General features: G+C 54.0%; 1 protein-coding gene across 5 annotated transcripts in view; it reads right to left on the reverse strand.

Moving 5' to 3' along the window:
* Positions 1-15,441, reverse strand: part of Dot1l (DOT1 like histone lysine methyltransferase) — a 37,210-nt gene that overhangs the window by 19,184 nt on the left and 2,585 nt on the right. For 3 of the 5 annotated variants that reach the window (XR_015624161.1, NM_001108733.2, XM_087557726.1), the window contains 6 exon segments: positions 10,463-10,506; positions 8,823-8,897; positions 6,475-6,538; positions 4,449-4,677; positions 2,643-2,737; positions 2,101-2,163 (listed from right to left, as the gene is read on the reverse strand). Coding sequence is in view for 4 of the 5 variants with exons in the window: in NM_001108733.2 (NP_001102203.2) it covers positions 2,101-2,163; positions 2,643-2,737; positions 4,449-4,677; positions 6,475-6,538; positions 8,823-8,897; positions 10,463-10,506 (570 nt within the window). In the remaining variant the exon portion in view is untranslated. 5 annotated transcript variants of the gene reach the window in all.

Below are 15,441 nucleotides of genomic sequence, written 5' to 3' on the forward strand. Positions count from 1 at the left end.
TCAGAACACTTTCCAGCCTGTCTGTTACACTGCCTGCAAGCGTGCAGTACGCTCCAGGGTCCCAGCTCCGGGAGCCGTCACTCATGCTGGGGAGAGCCTTGGGAATGCAACTGACATTTGTACTCCTCTAAGTGACCCCTCACCTATACTCCTGTAAGTAACCCCAATAACAAAGAGTTGGTTTCCTATCTGGAAAACATATTTCCCCAAGAAGTATCATACACATAGCTCAAAAAAGGCAAGAGGGGAGGGGAAGGAGCATGCAGCAGGCTAGAATCTGTGAAATGAATGGGGAAGGCACGAGCCCCACAAAAGCCTGGGAAAAGCCAGAAACAGGTACAGTGGGTGAGACCAGGTTGCCATGCCAGACATAGATTCAGCCACTGCAAGAGCCCACCCACCTGCTCACCTGGGAGCACTCGAGGAAGGTGCTGAGAGGCAGATACAGTCCCAGGCACACGCCCCATGGGAATGCCTCTGCAGGACTGGCTCCCCCGGGACACCTTGGCACACCCCACTCCTATGATAGGGATGCCTAGGCAAGCTGGGGCTAGCATCCCAGGAGTCACGGGTTACTCTGCTATCCTCCAGGGTCAGTACTCACAGCCTAGAAGCACCTCTGAGAGCAACTGCTTACACACTGCACAACTGTGGCCACCAGGATGACGGGGAGTCAGGTATACTCTGAACACCTGACATCACCAAGGCACGGCCAGCAGAGATGACCATGGCCCAATGTCTACCCCAAACTGGTCTAGGGCCCTTGGAAGATGAGAGAGGGAAGCCTCAGAAGTCCTGCCTGCAAGCTGCTGTGGGTTGGGAAGAGCCAGGCTCAATTCAGCCAGCAGAGGGAGCAAGTGAGCTGGCGGCAGCACAAGGCACTCACTGCGTGGTGGGTGGCATGAGGCAGTTCTGAGCTATTTTTAGGCTCCCCTGGCTTTTCTCCTGCCTGCTTCTGAGTAGCAGAAGGCAGGGCTCACAGCTTCTGCCAAGCAGACACAACACCAAAGCCGTAGCACTGCACAGGCCAGGCTTCTGGAAAAGGCTGGCGGTCACTGGAGGTACCATGGGAAGCCAGAGTGGACACAAGCATTGAGGCCCACAGTCACTCTTATCCCTGCTGCCAGGCTGTGCCTTACAGTCTCCCAGGCCTCAGAAGAATCCTTTCCCTTAGTCCTACTCCCAGCCATAAGCCAAGGGCCACCAGCCTAACCCTAAGACCATGAGGACCCGACAATGACAACAACCGACATGGCAAACAGTGCCAGCCACACTGTGGGCTTCAACCACCTGGGCCAGGTCACCCAGTAATGACAAGTTGAGGAGGAGAAGGTGATGAGGAAGCCACTCAGGCCAGGCAGGGTCTTCCTGAAAGCTGTGGCGCTGACCAACAACTCCTCTGTGGCTGTGGAGCTAGCAGGCCCCGCCAGAAGGACGAGACATCATCCCGATCAATGCACACAAGGAAGGCACAAAGTCCCTGGAACCTGGGCCCATTGGGGAACTTTACCTGGATCCCAGGCACAGGTGTCAAGTGGGCCTCTCACCTAACAATGCCTACAGAGGAGACTTTCACCAAGAAGTGTGGATGAGCTGGACTCATTGGGCAGCTCTTAAGCCCCATCCCAGGAAGGGTGACAAAAAGAGCAGAGGACAAAGAGAGAGGGGTGTCAGACACCCCACTGCACACAGGCACAACAGACAGTCACTGCAGGTTGCCCCTCCCAGCTGGCCCATAAGATGGCCTAACCAGATCTCTGTATCCCAATGGTCCTAACCCTTAGACCCTTAACACCACAGGCTCCCCCAGGGTACAGTTGAGCAGAGGTGTGCCTGGCCAGTCTGGCGGCTCTCAGCTCTACCAAGCTAGGTATCTGCTGCCACGGTGTGTGGCCAGCACGTACTGTCTAAGGATGGGCGCCTAGGCCAGGAGGACGGGATTCAGCTAAGGCTCTACTGCCAGCTCCAGAGACCACACTCACTATCACAGAAGGCCACAGTCAAACCATATATGGTCACTAGGCAAAACTGTGGTTGAGAGAGGAAGGGGAAGGGGCTGGGCTGGGACAGAGGCCGAGGGCATGGAGCGATGGCACTCACTGTGTATTCTGCATGCTTTTTTCCATACCATTTCATCCACTTCCTGAACTCTCGATCCATGGTCTGAAGGGAAAAAGCATACAATGTGTTACGAGCAAAGGGAGGCAAGGCAGTGGATGGTCCACAGGCTCTGCAGGATGACACTGGACAAGATACTGGTACCCATCTACAGTGACCCTGTTGCGGAACACATAGCCTGGGGCAGACGGGTGGGCAGGGAAGGTTCCCAACCCTTCAACAGAGCCCCAAGGTCATCCTCTCCAGCCCCAGCAAGGCTGAACCCCATCCTAGGTGGAACAGAGGCTGGGGGTCACATGTATAGGAATGTGCCCTGAGAACTCATAGGAGCTCATCCACTCTCCATGAGGAGGCGGCCATTCCCAGCAGGACTACATGGTGTGCTCATCCTGCAGCCTGCAGAGGCCACCAGAAACACACGGGCACTCCAAGAGGTGATGGGTGTCACACACACAGAAGCTCTTGGCCTAGCAGATGTGCCCAGACAGAGAAGCCCTGAGCAGCAAGCACATGTGACTGCTCACCTCCGCGTACTTGGCTGGGATGTCCGCTTTCTCCACTCCGTAGTGATGTTTGCAGTTGGTGGCCGCCGCAACCTGAAGGACAACCTGCCCCACACCTTCAGCCAGAGAGACACACGTCAGAGTCTGTGTGACCTCCACAAAGACCCAGTGGCCTCAGCCACATGACAATGTCCCTTGTGTGTCCCTTGTGTGTCAGAAAAAAAGCCATTCAAAGGCACAGACCTCCCACCAGAGGATGCCTGTGCCGCTCCAGTACCCACAATGCTATGAGTGAGGCAGCAACCCTCTGCAGTTTGGCAGGTGCTAGCTATCCCCACACGGAGATGGCCCTCAGAAAGGCCCAAGCCATCTGCTAGACAGCTGTAACTACTGAAGTCAGCAGGCGCCCTGACCTAACGTCTGCTCAGGGATGGGAAACTTCAGAGGTTGCAGCAGCTGGTGACTTAGCACCTGATGGCCCTGAGCAGAGAAGCTAGGTCAAGGGTTGAGGCTCTGAGGAGGCTGCATGCTTGCGCTCTCGCGCGTGCGCACACACTCACGCACACACACACTCACGCACACACACACACTCACACGCTTGTAGGCCAATCCCACATTTCAAGCATCACCCATGGGCGGCCACCTGATTAGCGGTCCTGGGCAGTGTTTTCAGTAATAAATAGCAGTTGCTAGAAACCATGGGGTAACAAAGCCAGATGTAACACACAAGCCCTTGGGAGACGCAGGGCCTGGCTGGAAGGCATCCCCTCCGCACAGTAGTAGGTCACAGCACCTCTCGGGGGGCTCTGGAAGGTTAGGGACCCAGGAGTCTCCACCCTCTCAGCTGGGTGAGTCTTCTCCAGCCTCTCTGTCCTGCTCCATCAGGTACAGGAGAGAGGAGAGATGGCCTGTACTTTTTTGTCAACTTGACATAAGCTACAGTTATCTGGAAGGAAGGAACCTTCTCAACTGAGAAAATGCCTCCATAAGATCCAGTTGTTTCTCAATGAGTGATTGGCAGGGGAGGGCCCAGACCGTTGTGGTGGCCCTGGGTTCTGTAAGAAGGCTGACCACAGGCTGAGTGTGCTGCTGCACTCCTTTAGTCCCAGCAGAGGAGGCGGATCTCTGTGAGCCTGAAGCCAGCTCGGTCTATAGAGTTCCAAGACAGCCAAGGCTACACAGAAAAAAAATCTGTCTTAAAAAACCAAGGGAGAGGGGGGAAGAAAGAAGGGAAGAAAGACAGAAAGCTGACTGAGCAAGCCAGGGAGCAGCGCCCTCCACGGCCTCTGCATCAGCTCCTGCCTCTGGGTTCCTGCCCTGTGTGAGTCCCTGTCCTGACTTCCTTCAGTGATGGACTGTGATCGGGAAGTGTAAGCTGAATAAACCCTTTCCTCCCTGGCTTGCCTCTGGTCACGGGATTTCATCACAGCAATAAACCCTAAGATATGCCCCAGGAAAAGTGAACATCATCAGAACCACAACCACGCAGGCAGTCCAGCAACACTGCAGTCTGTGCATGTGACTGTCTGTCTGTATGTGTGCACATGTAAGTGTCTGACCCAAGTGTGAGGCCACACAGAGCCGTGACTAGAAGCCTTGGGAACATGATTCTGGCTAAGCAGTCCACAACCCATGAACCACTAGGCCACTTCCGGATGCAAGGGTAAGAGGAGCCAGCAGGACAGAGGGCTCTGGGTAGGTGGCCTGAGTGGAAGCACTGATGGTGCCGGGCTCAGCTCAGCTGGCATCCTCCATGAAAAGACTTTCAGGACTCATGTGTGGCCTTGGGTGCCCTGAGAGCCAAGGACCACACTGTCAGATACTCACCACTGCCCAGGTCTACAAACAGGTCATCCTCGGTCATCTTGATCTCATCGATCATCTGGGCCACCAGGTCAAAGGAGGTCTCCCCGTACACCTCGGGGGAGAAGGGCTCGTAGTTGTTGAGCTTCTCTGGGTCGGTCACAGAGTGGTTGTACACCTGCTGCAGGATGTGCCGCAGGAGCCCATTGGACGGCCGAGTATTGAGCTTCATGGGCTGTGTAGTGCCCTTCCACTGGGGACAAAAGTAGACATGACCCATTACACTCAACAGTTCCTACCCAGCATCCAAAACTTGGAAGGCTGAGGCAGGAGGAACACTGTCAGTTCAAGGCCAGCCTTGACTACATGATAAGACCCTGAATCAAAAACCCAAAAGGTTGCCAGGCACTGGTGTTTGCACGCCTTTAATTCAGCACTTGGGAAGCAGAGGCAGGTGGATCTCTGAATTGAGGTCAGCCTGGTCTACAGACTGAGTTCCAGGACAGCCAGGGCTACACAGAGAAACCATGTCTCAAAAAACCAAACAAGCATACACAGTTTAGTGTCTTAGTGGTGAAGAGCATGCTCACTGGGCTCATCCCAAAGACTATAGACAGAAACCGACTCGGCAGCACAGAGACAAATCCCTCCACATCAACCCCGCACTTGGCTCAGGTAACTCACCATGAAGGCCCAATTCCTACTGGACCTTATAAACTCCCTGGCCTAAGCCCACCCCTAGGTCCCAGAAGCCCCTCCTGACTCCAGGCCCCCTGGCAGGTGTGCTCTCTCCCAGTGCACTAGGAGGAGAAAGCAGTGAGAGCTGCAGCTCCAGAGCACCCCTTAGGCTGGCCCCACATGCACGCCCAGACAGCCCTGGCTCTTATCTGAGCTAAGCACCAGGTCAGAGGTGGCTCCTGTGGTGGCTGTAGATGCTTGGCCCAGGGGGCGGCACTATTTGGAGCCTTGTGTGGCCTTGTTGGAGTGGGTGTGTCACTGTGAGGGTGGGCTTGGAGACCCTCATCCTAGCTGCCTGGGAGATAGTCTGCTCCTGGCTTCCCTCAGATGAAGATACAGAACTCTCAGCTCCTCCTGTACCAGGCCTGCCTGGATGCTGCCATGCTCCCACCTTGTTGATACTGGACTGAACCTCTGAACCTGTAAGCCAGCCCCAATTAAGTGTTGTCCTTATAAGAGTTGCCTGACCATGGCTTCTGTTCACAGCAATGAAGCCCTAAGACAGTTCGCCTCCCTGGTCTTGTGGATATGGACATTGACATTTGGACAAGGTGTGACAGTACAGGACAGCGCAGTTGGAGGAGCCAGATCCCAGCCCTCATGCTGCAGGAACCATAGTGCAGCTGATTCAGCGGGCAGGCGTGTCCTACGGTAAGGTGGCAGTAGCAGTGGCAGGTTCAGTGTCCTGTGGGACACACAGAGCTGCTCACTCAGCTCAGGTGCTCACAAAGCCGCCCTGTGCCAGCCCCAGCTTCTCTACAGTCATGTTCGTCACAGGAGTATCCCCAATACCACAGAACTCACAATGGCCAGGTGCCTGCTCAGAGCCTCCTGGGCCTTCCAGAAAGCTCACGCCCTGCATGCTCAGTGGCCAAGCCCTGTGGCCTGCATCCAGCTTGTCAACTGAGGCAGGCGGGCGGGCGAACACAGCTTTCTGCAGCTCTGCTGTAAGCAGGATGCCCCCACAGCAGGCAGAGCAGGGGCTCCAGGTTATGAGCAGCTGCAGGGCAGAGGAAGGCAGCCTCAGTTCAGGAAGGGTGCTGACTGCCTAACACAGGATAGGCACAGATGCCAGAGTCTGTCTGTGTAGCAGCAAGGACCCTAAGAAACTTCTTGAGAAAGTCAGCCGGTGCCAGCTGGGTCTTGCTGTCCTGCCACCCAACTCCCCTGCCTCACCATGCCAACCACTCTCCCTACGACTCTTTCACAGACTGTAGGAGGTCCTAGCACTTGGCTGCCCTGGGAGGCCCAGGAGCCAGCACCACCCAAACCCAATTGGAGTGGATGGCCTCGAAAGTGGGGAGCCACTTACCAGCTGGTGGATGCTGTCAATGGCCCGGTTATATTTGTCACACAGCCTCTGCATGCTTTCAAAACTGAAAAAGGAGAGCGGGGAGGGAGGGAGGGAGAGTGTTAGTGGTGTTATTGGGCTGCAATATACCCAACTTGCACAGACGTGTAGAGCTAGACAAATAAATGCCCCACCAGAAGCCTCCAGGGAACCCACCAGGCTACAGAACACCAACATGGCAGGCCAGCCAGAGGCTACGTGCTCAGACAGTCCCTGGCCACGGGACTAAGCCCAAGGGCAGCTTGGGTAGCTCTACTTCACATGTCAATTCCACAGTCAGACTGTGTCACTTAGATGAGGAACTTTAAGAGCAAGTCATGACAAACACCTGGGCTAGGGCTGGGGAGATGGTTCAGCAGCTAATGCGCTGGCTACTAAGTATGAGGTCCTGAGTGTGAGTGTGAGTCCTCAGAACCTACCTAAAGCAGGGCAGGGTGAGGTTAAGCGTTCCCCATCCTTCTAAAGAGAAGGGGGCGGGGTTGGCATGTGCAGCACTGAAAACCAAGAGACCACCTCAAATGAGGTGGGAGGTGGAGAGCCAGGCTCTCCTCTCTGAGCTGTAAGGAGCATGTGAGACAACAGGATGGGGCACTGGTCCACACTGACAACCCCAGCTCTCAGGAGCTGGAAAGATGCAGAGACAGACAATGTTACAGGCTCAAGCCAGCCAGGGCTACACAGTGAGACCCGTCTCCAAAAGAGAGAAGAAAGCAGAGTTGGGGCATGTGAGCCTAGCAGTGACAGCACTGGCTACTCTAGCAAGAGGACCCAGGTTCTGTTCCCAGCACCCACACGGAGGCTCACAACAGCTGTGACTTCAGCTCCAGGGGATCCTATGTCCTCTTCTGGCACCTGTGGGTATTGCTTGTATATGGTGCACAGGCAAGCCTTCGCACTCAAAGTAAACTAAATAAAGCCTTTTTGTAACTGAAGCAAGCAGAAGAGTGCCTCCAACTACATGGGCAGTGGAGGCCCCGCCAGTCTCTGGACTCCAAGTCGCCCGCCATTAGCTGGGACCAGGGGTGGGTGGGGGTATCTGTAGCTTCTAGACAGACCTGGGACAGGGCCCCTCAATTAGCTGATTTCTCTGAAAAGACCTCTGTATACTTTGAACACCAGTCAACAGAAGCACAGTTCCAGGGATGAGGGTGCCTCTCCACATCACCTATGTTCAGGGCCATCCCAAATGCCCAACGAACCCAAGAGGAGCCTCATGCTGGGATTAGGATGCTCTGGAACACTAACACACACAGACAGTCTCCTCCCCATGCAAGGGAGTCACATAATGCCACCTGATCCCCAGCACTCTGGTGTGTTACAGTATGATCCTGGACTGGGAAAAGCCAAAGCAGGGCGAGGTATTGCCACACACAACTACAGTCCCAGCGACTTGGAGTTTGGATCATGTGGGTGCAGGACTTTGAGGGCACACTAGTCTACTATCAGAGGGTTCCACTGCAAGGGTCTGGGTGGGTTCCTCACATAGAAAGGAGTTTTCCGAGGTCCAGGAGCTTCACAAAGGTGGTGAGATGGAGGGCTGGGGTTATCTTTGGAGCAGGAGTGAGCTCCAGTCCACTTAACACCCAGACGCTAGTTATAGGGCAGGGGAACCAGCCAAAGGACTGTCCCATTGTCACTAAGGCTAGCTGGCTAGCATCAGGAGTCCTTTCTAATAATGAGGTCATAGGTCAAGCAAACCTTTTCAGGCAGAGTCAAGAATGGGCAGGCTTTGAGCAGGAGGTAGAGCCTGGACTACCTTTTATTTTTTTTTTAAGATTTATTTATTTATTATATGTAAGTACACTGTAGCTGTCTTCAGACACACCAGAGGAGGGCATCAGATCTCATTACAGGTGGCTGTGAGCCACCATGTGGTTGCTGGGATTTGAACTCAGGACCTCTGGAAGAGCAGTCAGTGCTCTTAACCCCTGAGCCATCTCTCCAGCCCCTGGGTAACCCAGCTCCATGCAGCGCTCCAGGCAGGGATGCCTTTGCTTCTCCATCGCTCTGCTCAGGAGGAGAGGTGCTAGGTGGGAGCAAGGACTGGCCTCACCCAGCACCTATGAGCCCACCAACAGAGTCTGGCAGTCTGCCGCTGTGAAAGGCCAGTCAGTCCCTCACCTGTCCTGGAGTGCCCCACACTTCAATTCAACTTGGACAGTGTAGGGCTCCCAGGAATTGTCTCACTCCTCCAGCCAAATCCACAATTCGACCAGAAGAGCTTCCCAGAAGCTTAGACAGACAGTGGGCCAGAGTGTAAGCAGCTGGGGAGACCTAGCCAGCAGTCCCCGCGACCCCTTCCAGCTCACCTTTTGGTGTCGTAGTCGATCAGGACATAGTTCTCCATGGCCAGCTTGAGATCTGGGATTTCCTCGCAGACCCATCTGAAAAGGAACAGAGAGATGCTGCTGGCCTCAGCCCGTTCTCTGGAGTGAGAGAGAGAGAGAGAGAGAGAGAGAGAGAGAGAGAATATGTGTGTGTGTGTGTGTGTGTGTGTGTGTGTGTGTGTGTGTGTTATTGTGCAAGTTTATGAGAGGCTGCTGAGAAATCACACAGATTTTGAGGCCAAGGTCAGTGTTGGCACTTGGAAAAGAAATAAAATCATGTAATATGGTAAAAAGTAAAATATTGGGGTTGGGGGATTTAGCTCAGTGGTAGAGCGCTTGCCTAGCAAGCACAAGACCCTGGGTTCAGTCCTCAGCTCCAAAAAAAAAAAAAAAAAAGGCGGGGGGTGGTGGCAAGATGGCTCAGTAGGTAAAAGCAACTGTGGTACAAACCAGCAACCCAAGTTTAATCCTGGAACCTACACGAGGAGAAGCAATTCCACAAAGCTGCCCTCTGCCCCCACAGTGTGCTGTGGTATGTGTGAACAGACAAATCAACCAAACACAAATATGATAAAAAAAAACTCTGGGGGAGGGATCAGCCTTAGCAGGAAGATCCGGGATTTCAAACCAGGCTGAGACACACACACCCCAGACAGGGTTTCTCTACACAGCCTTGACTACCCTGAACTATGTAGACCAAACTGCAAACCAGCCTGACCTCAAAATCCTAGAGATGCCTCTGCCTCTGCCTCCCGAGCTCTGCTGGCTGCCAGTGCCTACGCCCAGCCAGCTCACTCCTCCAGCCAGATGCTCTTCTACCAAAAGAGCGTCCTGCATGCTTAGCCAGACAGCTGGCGGAGTGTGGGTGGCCTTCGTAGGTACACCTGTGCTTCTTCGTGCACAGGTGGAGGGTGGGTGTGTATGCACTTGTGGACGCACAAGATGCAGTGACATGTGTACCACAGAACATGTAGGGTCAGAGGATATCTGCTGCTGGTCCCCTCCTCCCATCTTCATGGCTTCAGAGATGACACTCAGGTCTCCAGGCTAGCGCTAGACCAACTCACTGGTCTCTCTAGCCCAGGCTGGCCTCCCATCTGAACACTTAACAGCAATCTACAACTTGGGTCTCTACGGTCTGCCAGGGCTTTCCCCAGTAATCCATGCTCACTATTACGAGCCTCAGAGGGCAGAAGTTTCGGAAGGAAGGCTGCAGATCCATGGCAACAGGCAGCTGCCATGGTACCATGTGTCTGCAGGTGTCACAGGAAGGAGGCCCTACTCAGTTACATTAAGCCTTAGTGGTCCTTACAAACTCCCATCTTTCTCCAATGATATGAAAACACAGAGACGTCCCAAGTTCCATCTCACGGGAGGCAGCAGCTCAGGGGCTGTACAAGTGAGAGCTGGCCCCATCCCCACCATGGCAGAGGAAACAAACTGAAGTTGTCCCAGACATACAGTGTACAACAAGGGCCATGGAGAGCTGCCCTGCAACTTGATGCCTCTGCCAGGGCTCCTCCTGCCACTTCCTGAGAAGTCCCAGTGAGGACAACAAACCAGAAGTGCTGGGAACCTCAGGAAGCAGTCCTGACCCAGTGCTCACCCCACACGATACTCACCGGATAGTCTCGATAATCTCATGAGCAGCGTCATGGTGCTTGTCCTGAAAGAGAAAAAGCTACACCGTTGGTCCCATCAACCACACAGTGACATCCCAACTCCTCTTGTTCTACGATGCACACGACAGCACCTGGACTCCGCAGCGATGCTGACTCAACACATTCCCCAGAGCTGGTGCCTGACTCAGAGCTGTCTCCCTGCAAATCTGATGAGTGTAGGCAGATTCTACAGAGTCCAATAGAGCCAGCATTCCCACCTACAAAATGGGAAACCCAGCACATCCACTGGCCAGCGTGTGCGCAATGCCTGAAATCAAGCCTTGCCCCAGTGACCACTCAAGGCCAGCTCTCAAGTCTGCCACCATAAGATCAAACACACACTGACAGAAAGTGACAGAGGGAGGAGGAAGGACAAAGAAGCAGGAGGCGCAGTGCTCCTGCCTCCCTGGGCTGGTCAGTGGCCCTATGAGCTTCCCGTCCTTCATATCCACTGCACACTGGCTTTGCATAGCCCCAGCTCTACCAACGAGTGCACTGTAGGGGAATGCAGGCAGCTAAAGAATGACGAAGGCTATATCTACCTCATGAGAACAGGACACACAAACGCCATGGCCAGGTCCCCCAGAGCCCAGGCTCTTCGCCTGAGTCCTGGCCATCACCTCTGCTGCACAGTGGACTCAGTGCTGTATCCAGCACAGCCACAGGCTACACACAGATGATAGGAAATAGTCAAGTAGCTCTTGAACACTGATGTGGGCTCCCAGTGTGCCCCACAACCCTAAGTCTGCGTGTGTGTGTGTGTGTGTGTGTGTGTGTGTGTGTGTACGCATGCACATGCACACAGAAGGAGGAGGGGAAGGGGAAGGGAGACACTCAGTCCGTAACTTTCTGGAAGCTTTATAGTGGGGGGCTCATGATGCTATCCCAACTTTTGGGCTCAAGCAATCTCCATGCCCCCAGCCTCCTGAGCGGCTTGGGCTCTAGATACATCTAGCTTAGAGAACTTTCTTAGACTTAACCCTGAACTCAAAAGTGCACAAGGCCTGGCCCAACTCCAGGGCACTAATTCACAGCGCACAAGGGGACACCCAGCTTCTTGGCTGCTACCTTCCTGAAGGCAGGAGGTGGGTATGATGGGGACTCAAAGGTCTACGGAAGGACAAGTGTCCTTGCTTAGCTACAAGGACAGGCATGAGGCCAGCGCCAGACTATCTGTGCCAGCTATTGCCCTGTGGCCACAGGGGTTTCTGCTGTGCATCCCATGCCAGGCTGGCTGATATAGGTCAGTCAATAGATAAGACTGACTGAAGGTCCACCATCAGGACACTTTTGTGTCCTCCTCCTTGCAGGCCACAGGGTGTGAGGGCAAAGAACAGGGCCTTGGTTACCCTTGTCTTAGGAGAGCTGGGACAAGCCCTGAGGGAGGGGCAAGCAGCCAGACAGCAGCAAACTACACCCAGGCCTTGAAGCAGCTACGAGTAGCTGCACAGAGACCATAGAGTTTGCAGCACTTGTTCAGCAGTCAGAAGGGAAGTTCACAAGCCCACCAGGCAGTCGCAGTGCCTGTAACCCCCGCCAGGGTGTGCGGACTGGGGACTGGGGCCATCTGGCTTCCAGTCTACCTGGAAAAGCAAATCATCAGGACCAGCAAAGGACCCTGCTTCAAAGAGACAGATAGTGACATCAAAAGGCATAGCATCCTCTTCTGTCTTCCACCCTCACAGGTAGTGAATACCTGTGCACAGTAAATAAAAATTCAATATTTAAAAAATCAACTCATTGCCTGGGGTATATGAACGCCCTTATCGATCTTGGTGCCACCCCAGTCTATCCTGTCACTCCGTCCTAGGATGGAGGTGAAACAAGTTCATCTTTCAAGGCCTCAGAACTGGACATCTCCACCCTCAAAAACCACAAGCCAGGGGCAAAGGCAGAAGCACAGGGTCCTGACATTGGCGACAGGACCACTGTATGTAGCTCCACAATAGAAGATGCCCAGAACAGATAATCCTGAGACAGAAAGTTATACTCATGGGTGCTGGGGACAGATGACTGCTCATGGAGGTGATGGACTGTTCTAGAACTAGAGAGCTGGGGCTGGAGAGATGACTCAGCAGTTAAGAGCACTGACTGCTCTTCCAGAGGTTCTGAGTTCAATTCCCAGCAACCACGTGGTGGCTCACAACCATCTGTAATGAGATCTAATGCCCTCTCCTGGTGTGTCTGCAGAGACAATGTATTTACATATATATATGAACTAGAAAGCTGTCATAGCTGCCTGACCTCTCATCAGTAACCTGTCTGGGCCTGCCACAAGTGTAGGCAGGTACTCCCTTTCTGAGTTGGAATACAGCTCAGTGGGCCCAGCACTCCCTAGAGTGCACAAAGCCCTGGGCTCCATTCCAGCACCATGTAAACTAGGCCAATACATCCCCATACTCTGGAGGTAAATGCAGAGTCAGGAGTCTAGAGGCACAGAGAGAGCGGAGGGAAGAAGTGTGTGTGTGTGTGTGTGGGGGGGGTTTAAGGGAAGAGGCAGGTGCTCCAGTAACTGCATGGCACTCCCTCCCTGAGCAGCTCTATCCTGCCTGTGCCCCTGGCATATCCACACCACCAGCAGAGTAGTCAGAGGCAGTCCAGCCAGGGAAGGACCTCAGAAGCCAGCCACACTTTAGCCCTGGAGCTGGTGCCCACACACAATGGACAGCTGTGTTTCGGTTACTCTAGCAACAGGCGGACGCTCAGGTGGGTGGGCACCTGTACTGAACACAGCCACCAGACAATGTTCTGAAAAGATAACCAACCTGGCTTGCATAACTCAGACCCTGGGAAAAGAGGACAGGTCTGCCCCAACAAACAGACCACTTATCCAACCTGAGATATGGGGCGGCAGACCTGTGTCTCAGATTCTCAGAATCCAACTCTGCGGGGACCCAGTGCCCAAGTCTCCCCTCTTCCCAGTTACAGCAACCACAAATGTCACTAGATATCACCAAGTATCAACCAAGGACAGACCCTCCATCCCCATGAGAATGGCTGGCTAACCTTTCAACATGGCAGAAGCAATGACACCTGCTAGGGTGTGACACACCTGGCAAGGAATCCCAGCTGTGGGAGGTGGGTTTTCCTCACTGACTTAAATACTTCACAGGTAACTTGGAGCCAGCAGGACATCTCATATTCACAGCACTTGGGAGAACAAGACAGGACTGCTCTAAGTTTGAAACCAGCCTGGGCTACATGGTGAGTGCCAAACTGCCCTGGGTACAGAATCAGATCACTTCAGAAAAGTCTAACTTGAAATGGGGCAGTGCTTCCATGCAGAGGCCCAACTGGTGGTTCCCTGGCAATCCCCACTCTCATCATGAACACAGTTAAGTGGCTTGAAAGGCAAGCCCATGTTTCACACTGCCAAATATGGAAGCCCACCATTATCATCCCTTCCCTTCCCTGTAGCTCATTGGCCCACATGGGCAGGCCTGCCTCCTGCCCATGTGAGCACCGGATTAGCCTGGACACTTATCCAAAGAGGTCAGCAAGAGAAAATACCTTCTGAGTCACGCTGGTGCTGGCTCATTCTACCCTCAGCACGACTCACCCAGTCACCCACCCACGGGACTCCTCGACTCATCAGAAGGGACACACCACCACACATGGCCTACTGAGTCACCAACAGGAAGGTTGCCCTAGCCCTCCCTCCCTCTCAGGCTTGTCCCCCAAACTGCCTGCCAAGCAAACAGCCAAAATGACACCTGCACCCCTTCTGCCAAAGAGGTTATTATTCTATGAGGTGCCAAAGACCTAAACTGATGCAAGGATGATGTCCCCTCCCACCTGTCCCTGTCCAAACCTGGTCCCTAAACTGGGTATTTGAGTGTGAACAGCAAGGCCTCTCTAAGAAGCTGGGCCACCAGCCCAGGTCCATGACTACCACACTCAGTTCCTAATCTGTCAAGTCCCAGGGCTTGAGTGACGAGTGTCTTTCTACCCTCTGTGCTCTGGGGACAGCAAAGGTAGCTTGCAGGTGCTTTCTACAAAGAATCATAAAGCCAGGCCTGGTGGCACACACTTGGCATCCCAGTTAGGTTATCCTGAGACCCCCATCTCAAAACAAACAATAGACTGGGAAGGCCTGCAGGTGGGTGAGCAGTGATATCTGAGCTCCAGTCCAGGGGCAGGAGCGCCCAGCCTTTTCCCAATGCCTCAGTAACAGGAGAGCAGGGCAACAAGAGATTTTTCTGTGTTTGCTTGATTATGGGGGAGGGGCCCTGAAATGAGAGTGTGGGGCAGGCTGGCATGGAACTCACTTTATAGTCAAAGCTGGTTTTCAACTCCTTCCTGACCCTCCTGTCTCCACTTTCTGGGAGCTAGCATGGCAGACCTGACACTGTTTGGTGTGTGCCAGGTCCTGGCTTCCTGAGAAGTAGAACTCTCCATGAAACATGGAACCAGAAGAGAGCACTGTGGAGCTGCTGCCTCCAACCCCCCACCCTGCCACCTGCTGGCCCCTGGATAGAGAGCAGTGTGACAGCCACAGCTGGAAAGGGCGGCAGATGTAAGAGCAGGACTGGGCCAGCAGAGCCAACCTTGCCAAGTGAGATCTGGGCCAGCAAGGGAAAGGCGCTGGGCGGTCATTCCCAGCGCCACTGGAAAGCCAGTTCCCGCCAGGCGTGACTGAAGGCCTGACTCACATGGGAGGGTGACTGGGCCAGTGTCACTGGGTGAACTTTCAGCCTCATCACTAGGGACCGGGCAGAGGCAAACTAGCAGCACATTGTATTCAGCAACAACAAAGTTGTGTGGTTTTTAATAACCTTTCAAACTCATATATGACAACTTTAGGGATGCGGTCTAGTGACTGTCCACTCGGTGCAGGCCAAGCAGCCAGCCCATTTCTTGGTATTCTCAGGGACAGCTTCAGCTTGAGCAAGGTCACCTGCAGGTGTCTGGAGCACAGAGTCTCACCTCCCCGCTCCCTA

Source organism: Rattus norvegicus, chromosome 7 (genome assembly GCF_021556685.1).
Source record: "Rattus norvegicus strain SHRSP/BbbUtx chromosome 7, alternate assembly SHRSP_T2T, whole genome shotgun sequence".
Taxonomy (NCBI): domain Eukaryota; kingdom Metazoa; phylum Chordata; class Mammalia; order Rodentia; family Muridae; genus Rattus; species Rattus norvegicus.